The 23,544-nt window shown below is 39.6% G+C and overlaps 1 protein-coding gene across 1 annotated transcript in view; it reads right to left on the bottom strand.

The window, feature by feature from the left end:
- The window catches only part of BMP2K (BMP2 inducible kinase), a 106,809-nt gene that overhangs the window by 18,555 nt on the left and 64,710 nt on the right, over window positions 1–23,544 (bottom strand). Inside the window, exons 11-15 of the mRNA XM_045017443.1 lie at window positions 22,101–22,276; window positions 20,893–20,988; window positions 18,279–18,469; window positions 10,745–10,902; window positions 2,737–2,850 (exon numbers count right to left, since the gene is read on the bottom strand). Coding sequence (XP_044873378.1) covers window positions 2,737–2,850; window positions 10,745–10,902; window positions 18,279–18,469; window positions 20,893–20,988; window positions 22,101–22,276 — 735 coding nt within the window. The remainder of the gene's footprint in view (window positions 1–2,736; window positions 2,851–10,744; window positions 10,903–18,278; window positions 18,470–20,892; window positions 20,989–22,100; window positions 22,277–23,544) is intronic.

Below are 23,544 nucleotides of genomic sequence, written 5' to 3'. Positions count from 1 at the left end.
ATTCCAGCCCTTGGGAGCCTGAAAATATTTTTTTTAAAAAAGAGTCTTCAAGTTCCTGGGAACTGTATGGATCCAGTTTAGTTATTCTTAAAAGGCTGAGACCAAAAGGAGACCAAGACAGTTAACTATCTTTCACATTACCACTGAGTACCATTTCTAATAGCAGAAATTTATTTATGGGAATGTTTTGTTGTTGTTTTAACTAAAACACTCTACCAGAAGTTAACATACAAAGGACCAATTCGTTTGTAGGATTCAGAACTCTTTCATAATCTGTACCAAACTGTGCCAGCCATCACAAGACATTATAAACTGCTTTGAGATTTGACAGATTGTGGTGTAGATATGCTGTCAAGAATTTAGGGGAAAAATAACTGCCACCTTGTAAAGAAAGGATGTTCTTTCAGGCTTCTGTATTTGCTAAATAGCACAGATTCATGTCCAATGCCTCAACAAATTGTCCTTGCTGAAGAAATTAACCTAATAAAGCCACTCTTGAAAGTTGTGTTTATAGTATCCACATGAGGTTTAGTGGGGAGGGTCCCCCAGGATTAACATAACACAACCCTAACACTATTTACAAAGCTAAATTTTATTTTAAGGGGCGAAGCTAAAGCTATGGACACGGAGAGGTTCCGACTCGCACCAAGCAGCAGTGAGAAGGAACTGGAGAGGCGGTCAGTCTGCCCTGCCCTTTATCCCCTCAGTCAGAGGCACAAGGTGAGCAAGGGAGCACGTGCGGATCACTGGACATTACTTTCAAATTCTGTGGCTCCAGCCACATTGTATGAATGTGTAACCCACAGTGGAATACAATAGGGACCATCACGCGAAGAACACTGACATTTGTTGCAGGGTTTGTTTCCCCCGCCACCCCAACATATGCCAGGCCTCCCAGACTGCTGTAGTGTAAGAATTTTTACAATCAACAGCTAGAGAAGATCTTTTGTAAGTCTCCTGTTACTTTTCAGCCTTAACTGATCCAGGATTGTAAATAATGTTTTTTTAAATGGCGATCTCTTTTAGTAAGTTTTATAAATGGCAAAAGTCAACAGTGAAGGTATATAGTTTTTCCTCTCAAGATGTCCGCAGCTCTTCCATTTCCTGGACTCAAGATTATCCTAAATATGTAAATGGAAAAAAGTGGGGTTTTTTTCCATTATATGATTTAATAAATTCAGTTTAATTATCTGAAGGTTATAGGCACAGCAGGCTGAGAAGCAGTAGCAGAGTAAAAGCATCAAAAAGTTGTCAGAAGTTAAGGGACTATTAAAAGTTTCCAGATCTAAAAAGTATCACAAGGCAGGAAACCTTTTACTTTCCTGATCTTGATACAATCAGCAAGCAAACAGCAATGTTGATTTGGGTGGCCACCACACAAAGGGAACCATTTCTTTCCTTATTTCACATTAATTCAGCCTTGCCTATAAGGCAAAGAAGAGTCTTTGCAGATACGGCATAATGCAAATCCTACGGTGTCTCTAGTTCTATGGAGAACACACAGTTCTTAGGACAGGCTTAAGAGACCTGAGCAATGCTAGAACTCTTTAGAGCAGGGTGATTGGAGGTGGTAATTTAGTGCTTGCTGAGCAGATATAATGGAAGAAAACTCAGAAAATGTAATAATGTGAGCAGAACCAGTTTAAGGCAGCCTGACAAGGAAAAAGTTGATAGAGAATGAGAACAGAACAGCCTGGCTCTTAATGAGTACCACAGAGAACAGAATGCCAAATATTATTCTGTTCACACCTGGTTATGTATGATCATAAAGGGCCTAAGTCACACAAGGAGATTCACAGAAATGCGAAGTGAAAGAAAAGGGAATGTGGCTGCAAAAAAAGTACACAAGGTTGAAGACAAAGTGAAATCTGAGCATATTAGAGGAACCATTACTGTGGATATGGTCAGAAAAATCACACCAAGAGCGCATTTTTAACTCAACATACCCGCAACTTTGAGCATCTTTAAGTTGCACCTTATTTTACTCATTGCTGGCTCCACAGTAGTACAAAGTAACAAAAGCTTTTTTTAATGTTATGGAGGAGTGCCCTAGATTCTATTCTACCTTATGCCTTAAAACGGTCAATGACGTTCTTGTTGCAGAATTTTTAATAACTGGCAAGTTAGTAAGTGACAGAGCACAATTTGGTTTTTAAATCCCAGAGTTCACAGTACAGTCAGAAAATCTGTCTCTATAAAGAAAAAGTTATACAGAGTCTCAGTGTCATAAGTGCGACTGTAACCAGACTTAAAGCTAAGCTCTTTATCCCTCTGCTGTTGCACCTGGAGGTTCTAATAAAACAGAGGAACCAACAACAAAAATAGAAGACAGAAAGGTTGGTGGCTGAAAACAATAGAGGAAAGTAGCAATACTCTTGTGTGACCTAAAAAAAAAAAAATCTAATTCTATTAAGGAAATTAGTCATTTAACTGACACGGTTGTATTAAATCCAATAGATCATGCATATGCAATTTTTGAAATGTAAAATGTATCAATGCATTTGGTGCTAGGTTAGATTTAAACTTCAAGACATTCACGATAACATTAGAAAAGTTACAGATCCAGACTAACACGGCTACCCCTCTGATATTAGAAAAGTTGTCCTCTATTCAATCTTCAACCACAAGGCTGATGATTCCAATTTGCACTGGTTTGGTCATATAACTGAACAAGCTTCCTTTGAGAGAGAGAGAGAGATTTAAATAAGAGGTAGTGATGTTACATATGTAACTTGCCTGGGTGAGAAATGAAAGGTACAGAACCAAAGGGATCTTCAGAAGGATGGTTCTGTGGAGCAGAATGTGGCTCCACATTCTTATCTGAGGATGCTCTCCTCTCCACGAGCCTGTCTGCAAAAATAAATGAAACAGAACAAAAAATAAAATAAAATAAAAATGGCAGTTCTTATGCCAAATTAATGATACGTTTAATAGAGTTGTGTTTGTTTCAGATCCTCTCCTTGTACCCTGACATCTATCCCATTTTCGAAGGCCTTCATCTGCAAGAGTTCATTCTTGTTTTACTTCTCCACTCCCACCCCGAAGTAAATTGTGGCAGATGATGAAAATGTATTATAACCGAAAAACAATATTGTCAAACTTCTCTGAGCAGTGCTTGTAAGAGACTAATTTTCATTCTGTTCCATTTAGGTTCTAACATCACAAAAACACACCATGGTATCCAAAGACCCAAGTCAGATGCCTTGTGTTACATTTTTATTTTTTATGCCTAAAATCAGTTTTAAAAAACAATTCACCCACTTCCCTAAAGGTAAAGCTTTTCTGCTAGAACCACAATGAAGGATACAAATTAGTAATCCCACCAGCATCCCTTTTAAATTATGGGATTGTACTAATGATTGCAATACCAGTTTCTGAGTTTCACCAAATCCAAACAAGTACAGTTATATTTTGTATGCTCTTTATTCTCTAGAGTCCTGGTCCATGCAATGTGTTTTAAAATCGGATACATACAGTATTCAACATTACAAGAATAATGCAACAAAAAATTGGGAATGTAGTCTCCTCATTTATTGTAGCCTAGTGTTCCAGGGGTCATCAATGATGAGACAAGAAGGTAACCCACGTAACTGGAATTCTGTGAGATCTATCTTGGCGCATTATTGCTCAAGAGTCCTGGAACTATTTCAAAGCAGTTACCCAACCGTACACAAACTGATAGTCATAGCTATGCATTCTGTGGGTATAAAAGGCCCATATCCTCAATTGTCCACAGCGTCTCTCCATCTGGCTAAACTCCAATTTTTGATTCAAAGGAAGAAGGGATGGAGGGCAGGTGAGCAAGGATCTGCAGAAACTATACATTCAGATAAAGAAAGAAAAGTTACCAGTAACCACAGTTAATATAATTATCCTTGTGGTATTCCATTGTAGATTAACAAGTAGTTGGAATTCCCAGGTGGATGAGCAATGTTTAGTTGGACAAATGATTTGACAGAGTGAGCATATTGTCTAGCTCCGGTATTTTGAGAGAGTATTACTGAGCCAGATAGAAACTGAAAGCATTATAAATCTGATGGAGGCAAGATAAAGAGGTGGCCATGTCTCTTCTAAAATGGGTCATAAACCCTTCTGGCAAATTCCCACACAAGAGTTGAAGGTGGTGGTGGTTCAACTGTGTTGATTACAGATGTGTCACTTATAGCAGTACCCAGTCTCAAGACTTCATATGGATCTCTGTGTAGGGGAAGGAGATGGTGGCAACATCACTGTGTCAGACCTGAGCAGGTTCTTGAGTTGTATGTGCACTCAAATTGCTCTAAGTTGCACTAGCTCATCTGTGCACCAGGTCCCACGAGGTGCCAGTGTGTGTGTTCGTGTTCATCTATCAGATTGTTGTATTAAAAGTCTGTCAATTTCTACTCTGTTATGGCAAATCCTGAATGTCCGAGTCATGGAAGACTTCGAGTAGCTCCTGATCAGTTTAAATTTCAAAAATGGCATTCTGCAGAGGCCATAGTAATAAGCACTGTCAAATTAAAGCATAGTAAAAGACAGGTGTGTGGGAGGCTTTAAAAAACATTGTTTCCTCCCACCATCACACCCATATGCAAAGGGCCAATCTGAGGAATTTGATTAGTTGTTCTTTTGCATATACTCTACTTATACGGCCTAAAATTAACTGTTTAACTCTTACACTTTGTCTCCCTGCCCACGATGATCAGATGACCTCCAATTTTTTCCATTTCTCCCACAGTCATCTTCACATTTGTTCCTACATGACCCTTATACTGGTAACATCTTCTCTGATCTGGTCTATATGGACCTTTTTTCAAAGCGCCAATTAAATCAACTGACTATTCACGGGGAGTCTGGAGATAGCTGATAAGGTGGAGGAAAATACTTTTTCCCCCCCTCTTTGTTTGCTGCTTGTTTTAGGTTGTGAGGTCATCAGGACAAGGACTGCCTCTTACTGCATACCTGGACAGAGCCTGCTGCATTGTGGCCACTATCATAATACAAGTTTATATAAAATGTGCATATGGGAGGCGTTGGGTATCATCATTCCTAGTCTCCTGCTGTAGGCAAAAATGGAGACCTCTATTTTTCCACAGAAAAGACCTCACAATATGGATGGGAAGGAGGCAGATTGATAGGGAGAAGGTTTTCAGACAGCTAGATTCCAAATAAAGAGTTGGGATTCTTAGCTCTCTGGGAACATCAGCTGATTCAGAAGATGAAGCTAATGGGATCCAGGAATGCTATCACTGACTTGGCACTCCACACCCTGAAACTGCCTCTGTTGAATTATTTCTGCTGAGACTGGTTTTCAGTCTGTGTACCATTACAGTTATACTGCTGCTACTAGAAAAAATGACTACGCCTTCCTTCTCAACTGATCTAACCTTTGGAGTTGTTGTCACAGTGACTTGCCTCCCTTTGATTTGTAAATTTACAGTTAACAAGGAGCCCAAGGAAGGAAGGGTGAGGAAGATGATTAAATCTTGCTGTCATTTAAGAGTTTGTCCAGTTTCCTGATTAAGGCCAGGGCAGAAGCAGGCTGACTCCATAGTTTCTTGATGCTCAAAACACCCTCAACATGTGGAGCAAGCAAGATTACTTTGCATGTGATAGCCTGGAACTGAGGGATAAAAAGCTTGCATGAGCTTTCCTTGAGTGTCAATGATTAAGTCAATCAAGCACTGGTTAATTTGCTTAAGACATGGAGCGGATGGTTCCTCAACATAGCTGGAGATAAAATAAATTGAGGGCAGTAGGGCCCATGGGCCTTCTATACATTTCTCTAGAATGCCTGCAACCCTAGGTCCATATGCACACTTGTTTGAAGTGATTTGGGGTCTCAAAAATAATATTATTCGGAAGGATCTGAAGAGGAATTCTATTTAGGAGAATGGGCAGTTTTCAGTCTCAAACCCATAGGTTCCAGTTTAAGAGTACTGGAGCTTAGAAAGCAATAACTCAGCAATAGTAAAATGTTCCCATTTGGGAAAGCATGTTTTATTTATTTATTTACACCAGGAACAAAATCTTCAAAGACTTCAGGAGCCAAGATAACAGAAAATCATAGTGAGCCGAGATGACCGTTTACTATTGTTACCCAGATTCCAGTGAGTGTTTTACTTTGGCTCCAAAGTGTAGTACTACAACTGAGTGTTTAGTCAGTAAAGAAACCATTTAGTCATAACACAATTCTATAATTTTTAGAAACCCAATTACAATCACTCACTCATATTTGGCCTTTGCAGCTTCATTGACATCTTTAAAACCATGATCATGGAAAAGGAAACAATGCAGGGAAAAAAAGCCAATAGCTAATGGAATAGCTAATTTTGAAAAAAAATGTTTTTACTCAAGAGAGTTCTCACTCAGCTTCATCTACTGGTTAATTGTCAAGTGACTGCCTCTGTGAAAGTCAGATTTTTTTCCACAGCATATATAAAATAGCAAGTTTATTCATTTCTCCTGCAGTGAACATGGAGTACAAAAAGCTGAACCATCATAGCATCAAGAACTTTAGTTCTCTGTGCATACTCTACTATGCATGCAGATAATGGTTTAACCAGTTTATAGGAGAGATTGTGCCCAAAGATGAAGATGCTGATAGCTGCAGATAAATCATATACCCTAAAAACCTTGACTTTTGAGTCCCAAAAGGGAGAACCTAGGAAACTTGTTTAATTAATAGTGTATAACAGTGAACAAAACTTTAAATATTTTTAATGTATATGTAAATTGTGACATGACATAACAAATTAGGCTTTTAGAAAGAAAAAAACAAGGGTCAACATTTTGTGATTTGCCAGCCCAGTGAAACTGAAAGCAAATGGAAAAGTTTATTTCAAAAGCTTATAATGTGTGTCAATTATTGGGCTAAGTAGTACAGCAATGAAATTTTCTTCTCTGGATTCTTATTCTTCTGTCCTTATTCCCTTAGATCAAAAAAGCAAAAATAAACCTAGAAAATTTACACATTCTGTGATAAACAGTGGCTCTCTCTTGTAAAAACTCATGTCCTCTCCTGTAGAAAGGGAATTTGGTGATTTTTATGAAAAGAGCAGTGATATATATTTAAATACATCTGCACAATGTCAAACATTTTAGCAAGTATAATCTCGTTAATGTACAATGAAAACTAAAAATAGAATTATGTAAATTATCTCTGTAGAGGTGTATGCCTCTACATTTACCAATTTTGCCATTTTAACTGTATAGTGGTAAACATTTGTGCTTTGATTTTAGAAGATTACTATAGGTATTACAGAACATACATTTAGAACAAGACTGCTAACTGTCAACACTCAAAATCCATAGGCTAAAATGTAATGGAAGTATTTTATCTATTTTGTCTACTATATTGCCTTAATACAAGGGATCTGTTTTGCGACAGGATGTCAATAATTACAATGAGAAATTCATTAAGGAAATCCTCATTGTCAGAGTGAAGACTGTGGAAAATTTATGATCTATAGTAGGGCTTTCCACTGAGGCTTTTAAATTTGACTCAAGCCAAAAGGTGAGGAAGAAAAACTATTGCACTTCATGCAGTATACTAAACCAGTCTGCCACCTACTGTATTATTTGTCAAACCACAGCAAGTTACGTCTCAACATTTTCCTAGGCAGTGCTGTCATGTGGTTAAAAAAACTGAGTCAGGAAATCTGAGTTTCTAGTCTTAGCTCTAACAACTCATTGAAGGACTTAGGGTAAATCTCTTAACCCTATCTATAAATAGAGTTATTATCTAGTTCAGAAATGTAATGTAATATTAAAGAACTTTTCGAACATTAACTTTTTTTTTTTTAAATATAATGCTGCATACAAGCTAAGTACTAAATACTGAATAAATGGAACAGTGGTCAGGTACTTAATTTTACAGACATGTGAAGTGATAGTGGATTACTGATCATATCATAAGCTTCTTGTACAACAGTAAAATCACTTTACAGGCTAGGGTAGGGGAAAAGCAAGATACACCAGCACTCACTGTTTGTTCAGTCAGTTATACTAGCAGGTATAATACAAATATTGGACAATGGAAGTAACCAGTAACTGTTAATGGAGAATCAGCGGAGAATATACAAGAGATTGTAGAGTACAAGACATTAGTTTATTTTCTTCATATAATTCGCTTGCACAAGCTCAGTATATTTGAGGAAATAAGGAACAATTCAAACAAATGTTGGCATTCAGATAACATGAAGTCTAATGTCTATTATGCTCTAACTTTTACTACATATTCCTCCTGACCTAACAGTAAAGAGCAAAAGAGGAGAGAAAATTGTGTGGTTTCAAGCACTCCCATTTTTACAAGGATTGCGTTCCAAGAAACATTATCTTAAGGCTACTACACTAATTCAACGGCAAGCATTATATATAATGAACGGAATATTAACAGGAGCCACCAACCATGTAAAAATGGTTATAATTCTTGTCATTTTTACAATAATTCTTCCCTTTTATGCCATCACTTTACAGGCCCATCTTGCTCACTGTGAAGTTGGACTAAAGCAATTGTTGGCCATGGCTATACTAGCGAACTTATAGCGGCACAACTGTACCGATGCAACTGTGCAGCTGCAAGGTCGTGCATGCAGCTGCTCTATGCTACCTCCAATGAGCAGCGGTCGCTCTGTCGACAGGAGAATGTCTCCTGCTGACATAGTGCTGTCCACAACAGCGCTTCTGTCAGTGTACTTATGTCGCTGGGGGGGGTGGGGGGGGGAGAGTTTCTACACACCCGAGCGACATAAGCTATACCAAAAAAAGTGCTAGGGTAAACATAGCTCTAGTCTACAGACTGCACAATAATCTTAGTCAACTATTCTTTGTATTCTCCTTAATCTTGCACTGAGAATACCACCAGTCATCTCACTACATAGCATCATGAGCTCTCTATCAGGTGTATATAAAGGCATTACATAACTTCAGGGCCTCTGAGACAACGGTGTTAGAATTTCCTGATGAGATAACCTTACGCAAAGTTTACTAGCATTTACAGGAAGAAATCAACCTCCTAGAACCTTCAAAGAAAGCGGCTTTGCATGAAAATAGCATTACTTTAGGATTTCTATTTTGCTGGAATTTTAGAATATGATCACACTGTATGAAAAAAGTTTTAAAATCTTAATCTCTGACAATCTTATTTTCCCTTCTTAGAATCTGTTTAAGTTGTCCATTTTTCTACATCTTTCACCAAACTGAACAGAACTTCGGGTATGCTAAGTATAGCCAGCCATTCTCAGTAAGCACATTTGCCGGATGGCAGCTAGTACATTAGTCATGAAGCCACTTAAAATATTTTTCTGGTCAGTATCTTTTATTTTCCTTACATCTATCGGAAACGTGGCTCAAGACTACTCAGTGAAGCCAGATGCAGGACATACTCAGGACATTTAGCATAATTATGGTCAGCAAAGTGGTTAGGAATTATGAGAATGGGCAGTGCTATGCTGACCTTTCACTTTTAAACAAACATTCTCCTGTTGAGTATTGTTTTGATTTCCAAATCCTCTAAGGCTCCTTTTGAAGGAACTATGCTTAAGATTTTCAACACAATTACTGGAAAGACAATAGTTTCAAGTTCCAAAACAAATTTTTTTTTTTTTAAAGAATGGTTATTTTCAACTAGGACAATCTTAATTTCCCAAACATTAACAAGAGCAACTTTTGTGTTTTACTGGAAAATAATTCATTTTTTGCAATGCTACTTTGACATCTCTTAGAAAAGTGGTACCAAAAAAAAGCACATATGTGCAACGCTACGGTAAGTTTTTGGTTCTGCCCTGTTTTAGACTGACTTCTTGAACCTAAATGGTAGAAAAATGATTTCATGCATGTTCTTTAATATTCTTACGTTCACTTTGCTTGTTGGCATTCCACATTCTCACAGCAAGCTTACAAAAAAGTAGTCACTTGGAAAAATTAAGCCACCGGAAATGTGAAAGAAGCTAGCTCTGTTAAAATTATAGTTTCTTTTTCCATTAATTCCCCACTAGCTATTTTGTTGCATTTTTACTAGTGAGAAATCTAATCCTAGCTGTCAAATGATTATATCTGTAACTCAGAAGTCAATGTCATGTTTTGCTACATGCTAAAGGTCTTTTAAAAAAAAAAAAAAAAAGAGACCTAGTCCTTCCTTAACAAAATTACATTTGAAAATAGTATCGTGATGAATACCAACAAGTTGACTAAAGAAAGCGATTTCAAGTAAAAACATTGAGATAGCTGACTTAAAGAGGAAAAAAGTTTATTCAACTATTGCCATGTCAGAACAATAAAGCAGCCCTTACATGTAGCCACTCATCAAAGGACATTACAAAACATTAACATAATGTAATAGACCAATTTTTCTTTCAGCGCATTTTCAAAGGGCATTTCAGACCAACAGAACCTTCTGTTCTGGTGTGCAAGAAAACAGAGCTGCAAATGGAATAATGCAAGCAGCTAAACTGTCTCGTGTATCTGAACACCATACTACTGATATTTAGAATTCTTGACAATCAAGGAGATGAGAAATATTTAAGAGTTAAAGATTATATCAATAGCTGCTAATGCTAAACAGTGAATTTCTTCTGCACACAACATTTTCCAAATGGAAAGAAAAGTGAAAAGGCGGACCTAGTTCTGCCCTCAAATGCTCAGAAAGAATTTTCTGTACAACAGACTGCATGGCCCTTTAAAAGGACAGTCTTTGGCACTGTTGAGTGTACCTACAGAGCCCTTATTTACTGTGAAGCGAAATAAGCCTTCAAGTGTCCCTTACTTGATCTCAGAAGGTCAAATTCCCTGTCCAGTAGCTCCTCCTCTGTTAGCTTGGAGAAATTGTCCTCTCCAAATGGGTTCCAGCCTGACATATCAGGTGGGTTACTGATGTTCTGCTTTGGGTAACTGGAAACGGCCTCTGCATCAGGAACGGCTGAGCTGTGAAGTCAATTTGGGGAAGCAGATAAAAAAACATTACAGCCTATTGATGTAAAATTAAGCATATCAGAATTTCGTCATTTCAGAGGTCTTTGTATATTTGTTCTTACACACAATGTGACAGCTTCCCAGTGATATAGTTTAGCAATAATTTAGAGTTTTGTTCCACCTTATTTTATATTGTTGTATGTAATTCACTTCAACTTGTGTTTTACCTTATGGGTTTTTTTCTCCGTTCATTCTAAGCATGGCCAAATCGCAAACACCTTCTAATGTAAATGTGACCTGAAATAGGAAAGGTGGTGTAGCTATTTGTTTCTGTATTATATTAAAAATAGCCAAAATGTTTATTTCTGCTTTTTTAGGAGGGGGAGAGGGAGAGGAAAATATTGGGAATGTCAAAATCTGTTTTCCCCGTTTTGCTGCTTTTTGGGGTGGGGGGTGGAGAAAAATGTATTTGTAGATTGGGAGCTGCTGGTCCTTATTGAAGGGGTGGGGCTATTGACTAAAAGGGTTCCCTTCCCCCACTTATTTATAGAGTTCACTAAGTTAAATAAGTGTTAACAAGAAAAAATAACTTTAAACAAAATAGTCACTCTCTCTTTAATCACGTTTTTCCTTTCTTGGAATCTTAATACCATTGGTTCTTTGGTTTTCATTGAAAATAAGGGAAGAAAGGAGAGATATATAACATGTCAACATCTAATGAATGTGGTTTTTAAAACTTTTCAGGCCTTTATATATATCAGCAGCAAAAAAAAAAAAAGAAACCCATTTCCTTTGGAGATCACTTCCAAGGAACAAGGAAGAATGACTAGTATGTGAATGTCCAAAGGAATGTTTACACTAGAAACACTACAGTGGCACACCTGCAGTGCTGCAGCTGCATCACTATAGTTCTGTGGCATAGACAGACACTACCATGATGGAAGAGGTTCTTAAACCAACCTCCCTGAGAGGCCATAGCTATGTCAACTGTGTCTACACTGGGGCTTAGGTTGGTTTAACTACGTCACACAGGGCATGACATTTTTCACAGTTAAAGCAGACATAACTTTACAGTGTAGACCAGTCCTAAATAGCTTTGTAATTATATGTTCATTCTTTCCACTTATTAACCGGAAACACACAAAATTTTGCCCTGGCCTTTTGATTTACGTCTCCTAACCCCTTCTACTTGCCCACCCTCCAGCTTTTCCAATTTGTATAAAAATCATGATCCCATATCTGATGCAGCCTGAAAAAATTCAACTCAAATTTAAAATTAAAAAGCTAAGAGAAAAAAATGGTGATAACCCAATTCCCTTTGGGAGTGGAAATGTCACTGGCAAAAGCAGCCAAACCAGTAACAAACTACAGTCTTTGGCTTTAGGTGAAGACTTATGACAATGAGACCAACTGACGTGGCCTGCCACCAGGAGGCAGGCAAAACCCAATTATCCATGGACAGTTACTTAGAAATTATGGAAAAGATCTAAACTCTGACTGAAATCATACTAAAAAGCATGATGTACTTAGGAGCCTTGTCTGAATGTTTGGAGAAGGAGCGATTACTTCCTTACAGTAACGCTGAGTTCAAAATGTTGTGTCCCTATGGGTGCTCCACATAGGATGTGTGCGCGCTCACACGCTCTCAATCACAGACTGCCAAATAGTGTCTGCGGGCCCGTGCCTGCACAGAGCGGTGCCTGCCTTATGCTTCAAATGAGGGGATAAAAGGAGATGCAAGCCCACTGCAACTCAGTTCCTTTTCAAAACTCCACAGTAGAGGGAAAGGAGGACAGGAGGTGAAGTATCCATAGGGACAAAACCTCTTGAAGAACTCAAGTTACTGTAAGACAAGTAACCTCTCCCTCTTCAAGTGTGTGTCTGAGTGCTCCACTGTAGCAAATTCCCAAGCAGTAACAATGAAGTGATGGGTGGTAAGGGAGTTCAAATGATGACACCATCTTTGGTGATACAATCGCTAGAAGCAAGTAAAATGGCATAATGCTGGTCAAAAGTAGGGAAAGATGACTACGTTGCAGTTCTGCAGATTTCTGTTATAGGAACGTCCTTCAGTAGAGCTATAGATCCAGACTGCACTCTAGTGGAAGAAGTTGTTACTTGTGTTAAGGAGACATCTGAGGTGCAGCCTCACGTGGGTAATCACAAATCCAGAAGCAGACATGTCACCTAATAGCTCTACACAAGGCTTTAAGGTTGTTTGTGGGCTGAACTGCAGTGTTGAGATTAACTGGATAGGATGGAAAAATCTTTCCTTGGGTAGACAGGCTCTTGCTATTGTGGAGTCTAAAGTGCCCCCTATAAAATCTATTTTTTGAACCAGAAATAGTATGCATTTCCTATGATGGCTCAGAGATTACAATAAAGTTAATGCCTTGCCCACTGATGACTGGACCGCCTCAGGTGACCTGCCTTAGAGCAGCCAGTTGTCCAAGTACAGGACTATCAAGCTGACAGAGAAGCTGCTACTGCTGACAGGATCTTTCTCAACACCCTTTGAGCCACAGAGAGTCTGAAAGGGACAACTCAATATCGGTAGTGGTCTGTTCCTATTCTAAACTGTAGGCAGTGCTTGTGGGATGGGTGGATGGCTACATGAAAGCAGACATCCTGTAAGTCGAGGGCAACAAACCAGCCTCCCAGATCTAGGGATGAAATAATGGTAGCAAGTGTCACCATTCTGAAGTGCTGTGCTGGACCATTATTCAAATTCCTGAGTCTCACCCTCTCGGTCTCTCTCGGGAACTAGAAAGAGATCGGAATACAAGCCTCTTTCGATAAACTGTGACAGAACTGGCTCTATTGCTCAGAGGAGAAGGGGGATTGAACCTCTTGTCTTACAAGTTCCTCATGAGAAGGGTCCCTGAGGAGGGACAGGTAAGGGGGAGTGAGAGGGAGGGGAGTGAAAGTGGATGGAATAACCAACTCTGATGACCTCCAGTATCCACTTGTCTGAGGTAAGGCGTGGGACAGAGTCTCCAAAAGGGACACGGGGAAGTAATTGCACAAGAGAGGATCCAGCGGAATGGGATACTCCATGCTCTTGACTGAGCTGTCAAAACCACATCTTAGAAAGAGCAGACTGACTAGAAGGTGGGAGAGGATCCTCATTTTTGCTGTTTGTATCTGCCCAAGAAGAGTTCCTGAGGCTTAGAGAAGGTGTGCTGATGATACTAGAATGGACTGGATCTTTGAGCAGTTTGGGATCTACTAAACAATCTTGCTGTTGTAGGAGCCTAAATCCCCAGTGGCTGCAAAACTGCCCTGGAATCCTTGAGTAGGAAGAAAGAGGAGTCCATATTCTCACTGAAGAGATTGGGTCCTTCTAAAGGGAGACACTCTCCATAGTGTTTTGCACCCCTCTCAGAAAATCTGAGGCCTGGAGCCAGGATGCTCCTCTCATGACCACAGCCGTGGCTATGGCCCTGGAGCTGTGTTGGTGACATTTAGGGTAGTCTGCACAGAGGCTTTTGCAACTAATTAGACTTCCAAGATGGACTGAAATTGATTTCTCTGGTCTTGTGGCAGGTGTCCAATAAAATGTGTAAATTTTGAGTATGTGGTAAAGTCTTGTTTTGCCACAAAGGCCTGATAATTGACAATATGAATTTGAAGAGCAGAAGAGGAGTAGCTCTTCCTGCCCAGCAAGTCCAGCCACTTGATCCCTTGTCCACTGGAGAAGGTCTACAGTGTGCTTGATGGCTCCTTTCGTTGGCTGCATCCACCACCAGGAATTAGGGCTGGGATAGGAAAATAAGTGTTCTATTCCACTTGATCAGATATAATACATTTTATCTACCCTCTTACAGGTGGATGGAATTGTGGCAGGTGTTTGCCATAGGGTACACACAAGAGATAGAGAAATTAATAGGCAGGGCAATCTTTCCTTGGGGATTGTTATTCCAAATATCCACCAAGGAATGATGCTACTCTTGGACTTCTTCTAGCAGGATTTGGAGAGAGCCCACCAGCCACTGCATGAAGTCCTGGAAGGTCTTGATGTCACCAGCATAGGAAGGCAGTGATATTACTGCCACCTGGTCCAGAAATAGAGAGGATCTGACTGAAGGAGAAGAGACCCCCTGAGGTTCTTGTCCCTCCTGTGTATCATCCGGTACCAAAGTAGTGAGCAAATTGTCTGTTGGTACCCATGAACAGTAAGGTACTGGTAGGTACTGATCCTTTATCCCCCCCCAAAAAAGTAAGACTTTAATGATAATCGGACTCTCTAGACCTACAATGTCTGGTAGGTACCCCAAAAATCCTCTTCATTAGAGGGATTCATAGGAGTGTAGTGGTACAGTACATGGAAGAATTCCTGTCCAAGGTCTGAGTCTGACCAATCTTCTCCTGAGCTACAAATGGAACCTCAAGGTAACACAGCCAGTTCCAACGGCTGGCGACTCAGGAGAGTTTCGACTTGTGGCTGTCTGAATGGTACCAGGGAGGGAGCTTTGACAGATCTTAACAGTGAGACTCCAGCTCATCAGAAATTATAAAGGCCTCCAAATCTAGGAGCTGGAGGCCTCTAATAGCCTTTAATAAAGACTTGGGCTGTTACCAGAGGCAGAAATGTCTGCTGATGAGATGGAGATTGTTGCAGTACCGAGAAAGCTGCAGGGTCTTCAACCATCTGTGAACTGTGGTAACAGATCGGTATCAATATATGCACGATAGCCCTGTGTATACAGCAGTGCCATGAAGGATCAGGTGATGCCACTGCAGTAGGTGCTCTGGGGCTAGAGGGCTTGTCTATATGGGGCTTCTTATGTGGTACAAAAACCTCGGTCCTGGACTCAGATTCAGCCATACCCTCTAAGGAATGCGAAGTCTGAGAGTGGGTCACATGGGGTGACCTACCTCTTTTCTTCGTCCATCTGGCCGGGGAGGTGTGCTTCTTTTCCTTTGAAATCGTCATTTCTGGAGCTGCAGACGAAGCTCCAATGGTGGCCAAAGCAGCCAGCAATGTTGAGGCCAACATAGAGGAGGAGGGAGCAGACCCCTCTGGAACTAGAGTATGTTTCATTAGGCAGGAGTTTTAGTCTAGTCTCCCTGTCCTTTTGGACCTGTCTTTGAATCCCAGATACACTTTACACTATGAAGTTCCCCAAACACTGCAGGCAACTCAAGTGTCTGTCACTGCAGGGAAAAGTCCTGTAGCAGGTCTGGGAGGGCTTAAACCCTTAAAGTGTAACAGATTGTGCTCCGGCACAAATGAATGGACCAAGAAGAGGAAGGGGAAACACTTCGTTGCTCCTAGGAGCACAAATGTGCTAAACAAAAATAGAGAAGGGGATAATTAAGTAAATAGATAAAATAAATAAGGATTTCACAAAATGAAAAAAATGGCAGAAACCTGAAGACAGCAGAACACTCCACTCTGAGCTGCAGGAAATGAAGAGGAAGCTGAGTGGCAGAAGGCTCATGTCTCCTTTTATCCTCTCGGTTGAAGCACGAGGCACAGTTCTGAGCAGAAGCAGCCCTCTGAACACTAATTTGCAGTCTCCGATTGAGAGCTCATGCACATCCTAAGGTGGAGCATCCATAGGCATGAACTTAAAGAAGAACTGAAACTTTTATTTATAGGTAGAAGTGAAACATACTGGGACAATGAAAACAAAACAGTCAGTCAAGGCCTTTTTTTTTTAAAAATACAAAATGATGAAAAAATCCACTTTTGAAGTCTTTCAAACATAGTTAACTTTCACCAGTATCTACCATTGAGAACATATAAAAACCCAAAAAACTCAAAGGATTGGCAACTTTTCATCAATGTTCTGGTGTTTTGTTGTCTGTATTTTCCTTTTGATTTTATTTTCTCTTGTAAGCTGCAGAGGTTTAGGGGCTGTGAAGCTGTGACCAAGTGAACTCTCACATGGGAGAGAAAAAAGGACCCAAGTACCTGACTCCAATTAACTACTATTTTCAGAGTTTGCTGGAGTTGGAGGAGGCTGGGGTTTATGCAAGCCAGACCCAGCTTATTCCAGAGAGGAGGAAGAGCATCACCAGCAGCACCAAGAAGAGTAAGCTGAATGAGTGTCAAGAGGAAAAACTGCCCCGGAAAGGGCCGAAGGAGAGGCAGTCACCTTGGGGGAAAAGGTATTGAGGTTGGGGAGGATGGGGCACCAACTGGGACATGCATTGCTAAGAAACTGAACTTGCCTGACAGGTAAAAGAACTACGTAGACTTTGGTTGTAGATGATAAACTACTGACATCTTTAGTAAGGTCTCCTACATTCTCGCTGGCGTCCATTGTCTGTGGTGGTCAGGTCATCTTGGCTCATCAGACAATGCCTTGGTGATATTTGGAGCTCTGGGATTTGGGACATATCTGGAGGACCACCTCACCTTAGTGATCTCCTGCTGAACTCCCTGGGGCTTCTGAGAAGCACCTGGTTTACAGAAGCCTATCAAACCTCAGGCCGTGGTTACTCCTGAGTTCTAACAGCATACCTTAGCTGTCCTGGATGAAGACGATGCCTCTTTATCTGATATGGTCTCTGCGGATTCTTGCTACTGGTCAAGAGGAAAATTTTGCCTGTCATCTGAATGTTGCCTTCAGCTTCTGAGTCTCAAGTGTGATCTTACATCTGTGGAGAGGGCTCCCATATGGTGCCAAATTCAGCCTAATTTAACACAACCCCCACCCACATTTGACCATAAAAGCTCTCTCCTTTACCCTTCAATCTATGTCTGTCTGGTTCAGAAAACTGATTTAACAAAATCACAGCTTTGTAAGTAAGCTGAAAATATTTTAGCTGCAGCCTCATTCATATTTCCATCATAAACTTAAGAAATGAAGCTGATTTTTTGGAATTCTCTTTTCTTTCCAATGCATAGTGAATAAAGTAGAAAAGTTTACATTGTGTACACCTAAAGTTGGGGCCTGAAAACTGAAAGAAACTTAAGACATAGCTTGTGTTGTGGGGTGCACAAGTAACATGCAACAATAAATCATGACATATGCACACCTTTGAGCAGCATATAAAGGTTTTAATCCTGCCTAGAGATAGCAGAATGGCAAATGGCAGCAAGTGTCAAGTTCAATACCTGAGCAACTTAGCCCATGACCAACCAAGGCAGGAAGTGAGGTTAGTCCAGAAGCAATCAGCTATGAAAGGTGTGTTCTGTCAGTAGCAGAACCTGAACTGATTTGTAAGTCAGAGTAACCAGAGAAGTACCCCACCCCAATATAAATAGCATCAAGTTGAATGCGATTGTAGGACACATTTTAAATAAATTTCAGAATACTGAAGGAAACATAAGCTCTTGAGAAAGGATCAGCTAAGTATTTGTACAGTGACCATCACAACAGGACCGAGTCAATTAGGGCCTCCAGCACTACTGTCTCAACGATATGCGTACTTGCCTATTGGCCGTATAAGGAGAATCCATCACTGCTCCAACATGAGCTGGAAGTGATGCAGAGTAGGAAATTAAGGCGGGTGAGAACTCTTGAGGAGAGGTAAGATACTCAGGAGACTGTGGATGTTGAGGTTGCTGTTGATGTTGCTGTGCAAGGATCCGCTGATGTAAGAGAGCTTGCTGGTATTGTTGCACCTGAGGAAGATACTCACCATTATAAAGTAATCAGAATTCATTTAGCCATTAAACACAGGCCACTTTCATTTTGCTTCTTGTAGAGTATTTGGACTTGCAATATGACTCTCTCATCATAGTTTCCAACGTTATTGTAGCTGTATTGGTCCCAAGATATGAGACATGAAGTGGGTGAGGTAGTATCTTTTATTGGACCAACTTCTGTTGGCGGAGGGGACAAGATTTTGAACTCCCCAGTGCTCTTCACCTTCTCCAGACCCGAAGAAGAGCTCTGTGAAGCTTGAAAGCTTGTCCCCTCCACTAACAGAAGCTGGTCCAATAAAAGATATTACCTCACCCAGCTTGTCTGAAATTAATATACGAGGAGGAAGCCAAAACACCATCAGGCTATGGCAAAGCCAAAGTTACATATTCCTGCTGAAACTGCAGGAAACCAATATTAGAGCACTAATACTACTAATAAAATTCCTGGTTTAATAAATCACTCATTGAAACATATGAGTTGGAGAAGGAAAAAAATCAAACTAAATATATATTGTTACCATTGCTTCTAATTTGTTTTTTTTTTAAATTACACACTTTCAATACACCTCTACCCCGATATAACGCTGTCCTCGGGAGCCAAAAAAAAAATCTTACTGTGTTATAGGTTAAACCGCGTTATATCCGAATTCGTGTTATATCGGGGTAGAGGTGTATATTGAGGGCACTGTATGGCAGCACAGAGGAGTCCTTACAATGCTGTACTGGATGTGCCCTCAACAAGTTATGTTTTACTATATCCATTAAAGGATAAAATGCTGAATAATGTTCATTTTAGTAATCTTGGTGTAAATTATTCCTTGCAAAAATTATAGTTGCCCACATACCCAGATAAATCTATTTTGATGGGGGAGTAAAATCTCTGATTATGTTAGAGATAAGAGAGTGTACTAATTAGATTGGGCTAATTATTTTTTCATGACTACATTACAAAGCTGGAGTAAACTGAAAATATTGTATCTATTAATAAAAATAAAAACATTTAAAATTAGTTTAATCCTAAGTCTAATGAAATAAAACCATCTTTATAGTCAGGTTCTAAGTCCAGAGGGATTGCATACCCCAAAATACGAAATTATTCCATCTGGCTAAGAAAAGACCAAACCACGTACAAAAGCTCTCTCAAAAGCAGAAAAATTCTGAGCTTAAAGTTTCCACCATGACATACCTACATACTGCAGCACAGGTACTATGTAAGAACATTTACTGTTTAGTGAAATCATGATACATCAAACGGTAAATAAAGGAAAGGTTTTAACTTAAACATCAAAAAATATCACAGCTAACTCAAGACTTTAGGTATATTTTAAAAACTGCATTCAAGAATATTTCATATAAACAAACTTCAGTCAATGTAACATATACTTGATTTCAAATGCTTTATCATAAGCAAGTGAAAAACTCCCTGCGCTCTGGTGCCCATCCTATATTTTATGGCATACTCAGGATATTAATTTATGAACAAATAAAAAGTAAAAACCAGAAAATGAGATGTTGCATAGTAGTATGCATTTAGTAGCCAAGTTAACATTACTCTGAGAAAGTTAAGGTTCTAATAATAATGTTAGCTCAGCCACGTTTGTGCATACAACTGTTGCAATTATTAAAATATTTACTGGCAAAGGCAAGCAAAATTAATGCATGTTATGCTGTACTTCAATATCTACTTGCAAAAGCAAAATTATAAATATTTTAAATGGTGACTACTGTAGTGCTTTATTTTCTATTTTTGTCTTTAAGGACCAAACTTCCATAATTGTGTTCAAAATGAGTGTTCAGTTAATATGACTGCATGCAACCGCAGAATCTACATGTACTGTTAGCCAATTGTGTGTACAATTGTGATAAGTACCAGTACAATGGGGCCTGAAAGGGAGCTGCTGGATATTCAGCACTTGAAATATTCAGGCCACTTAAGAACCCAATTTTAAGCAACCACTTTTGAAAGGCTTAGCCTGAAAAGTTTATTTCAAATATTGTATTTTATAGTGCTTTCATTTTCTACCAACCTTTAGATGTTGAACATCTGCCTACATTCTTGTAAACCAAATATCTCTCAGTCTAGTAAGTAACTACACCGCAGTGTTTCATGCAGTGTGCATTAATTGTAACCCAGTATTAAAACAAATCTACACATTCTTTAAATTGTGCTCATTATAAAATCAGCTAACAGATATGAACAGAGAAACATGTCAACATGGGCTATTTTGTTAGCACTGAAAGCTGTAGCATGTTGGGAAAAGAATTAGATGATTCGCTGCCCAATATTTAAGATGTCTATTGCAGCTCAGCTACCTATTAAGACTACTATACGTTGCAGTTAATCTGTATAGCATACCAACTAATCAAATAAAGAATAGCAGCATCTACAGGCAACATACCATGGCAGGATACTGGGATGGGGAAGGTTGCTGTTGGTACATAGATTGCATCATAAGTTGTTGTTGGACCATTTGCTGGTGCATTGCTTGTTGATACTACATTTAGAAAGAAAGAGATATTTCTGAAAAAATTAACCAAAACAATTCAATGAGTAATGATTTTAAACAGCTTGTTTAAAAAACGCATCTATAAGCAGCCTTTTCAATAAAGGAGAGCCACAGTTAAATAAGAGTAAAACGCACTATACACAATTGGTGCATTTTAAAACACGTTGTTCTGGTACTACAAGATATAAAAACTGGGCCAGTAGTTAGTCTATTTTGCAAGTGAACACTTAAATGAAAAGTAGAGTCCGGAGGGGGCGGGAAATGATGTATTATGGACCCACAGGATCTGTCAAACCTGGTTGCTCTTTTAGATTCCCTCTCAGATGGTTATTTATTGTATCACTCACCCTCAAGTGTGTTTTAGGCACCACACCAGTACAAGTAAACTGATGTGATCCTCAGGAAATTTAGGCAGCCATACTTAAACTTGTGTTCTGTTGAGTAAGTCTTTTAAGGATACACAGTGTCAACAGAACAGCTGGAGCAATGCAGAATCAGTCACCAAAAAGGGAACACCTTTGCTGACCATGGTAAAAAAAGGGATCATAATGTTTCCAAGGTAGTATTTACAGGGGGATCCAACACGAAGGGGATCTGTCTTCTGCTCTCACTGCTGCTACCCTCCAGGGTCAGAAAAACCTCAACAGCTATGGGAATTTTACACTGACTAGGCAAAACCACAGAATGAGAATCCTACACAGATGGCATCTTTAGAGAACAACCTATTGCTGACAGTCGTTGCCAGTATCACGCTGTTTTCCTAGATTGCTGGAATGCAAGGGTCTCTCACACATCACATCATTTACATCTACTGCTAAGTCAAAATCCAGCTACGATCCAAGTTCAAGCAGCCGGAAGAAATAGCAACTGGTTAATATATAGAACGTAACTATAAAAAGAGTGTTATGCAACAGATGCAGGATAAAGGGGAAATAAAACAGCCCATATTGCTCTCTGCCTGAAAAAGGCAGAACCACCTATAGTAGTAGAAAAGTTTAAATTGTCATGTGTAATTGAAATATAGAATTTAAAATGTGGGCTCACTCACATTTAATTATTTTTTAAACATGGCATTTTCCTTTAGTAAAATAAGCCTGTACCTGTTGCATGTAAGCCTCCTGAAGTAATTGTTGCTGGTGCTGGTGCTGCAAGTGGTGCAGTTGCTGTAATCTCCAGTCCCCCTGCTGCAGTTGCTGCAGTACTCTATTTTGTTGTGGAGGGTGCTGATTGCTCCCTTGAGACAAGATCTCTTGTCCATTTCCTGGTCTTATGGCTCCTATAACATTTTTAAAGAAATTTTATTAACTCATGTATTTCTGAAATCCATTGGCAGAATTGTCAGTAACAGTCACATTTTTATTTTAACACTCTTACTGCAAACAAACTGTTTTCTAAGTCTGAGTATGAAGTTACTGCGGTATTACAACATCACTCAGGGGTGTGAACAATCCAGATTATATGGACCCTAGCCCCTCCACATAGACAGCACTATGCTGGCCAGAGGGCTTCTCCTGCCAACACAGGTCTTGCTTCTTCAGTCAGTTTACAGCGTCTTCACCAGAAGTCTTCACTAATTCAAGTTTGTAGCATAGACCTGCCCTAAAAGTTTCCTGGACCAGTTTGGGAAATGGAAACCTTAGAGAAGTAGAATTGCAAGCTAAATTTTATTTCTCTGAAGATATCTTGCACAATTCTCACTCTAAGATTTCAGGCCTTCAGCCTGAGTCATGTGGGAAACTCCCTTTGCTCTTATGATTTGACTCTATGGCCTCTGTCAGCTGGTTCAAGGGCTCTTCTTTACTGAGAATGCTCAGAGGTCCCAAAACATTCCAGTGAGTGGGAACTTAATTGAAATAGACAGTTCCCTTTATTCCATTTGTATCCTTCTGACTCCTTAAAGTAATGAATGTACCTTGATGCATAACTCATCCATTTAGGAAAATATGTATTTCCTTGTTGTGGATCACTCCACATGCTGGCAAGTTAGGCACATGAAGTGTTCATGCATCAAGGTAAATCTAACTTCTTACACATTATAGCTGCTTACGATTTTAAAAAAATAGCTAGGGAAAAATATTTTTGTATCTTCAGCGATTCAGAGCATACTGACACAAACATTTGCAATATACCCCCCCACACACACACACAGGTCCAGAGTCTCCAGTCCAGAGAGTCCTCTTTGTGCAGCCTTTATTAGACAAGTAGTTACTAATGTACTATATACTGTTGTCTAAGATAGATGAAGTTAGGTAGCTCATGCACTGTGTAACATTCTAGGCCAGTGGTATAAAACTTGTGCCCTGGGGCCACTTGAGATCATCAAAGCTTTAAGCAGTGGTCCTTGAGAGCAACTGGGTTAAGAAATAATTACAAACTGAAAATATATTTTCATAAGTATCCTGCCAGTTTTCAAATTAAGCACCTGAATCAGTCTTATCACTGTGAGGGTGCACAGCCACCAACGCCTGTTGCAGTTGCTCACCAGTTCCCCTATTGGCCATTTACTGCTTTGCAGGGGAAAAAGGAAATCGGACCTATCTACAG

Source organism: Mauremys mutica, chromosome 5, assembly GCF_020497125.1.
Source record: "Mauremys mutica isolate MM-2020 ecotype Southern chromosome 5, ASM2049712v1, whole genome shotgun sequence".
In the NCBI taxonomy this organism is placed as follows: Eukaryota; Metazoa; Chordata; order Testudines; family Geoemydidae; genus Mauremys; species Mauremys mutica.
Note: the sequence above shows the minus strand (reverse complement) of the source record. Positions and strands in the feature narration are given on the sequence as shown.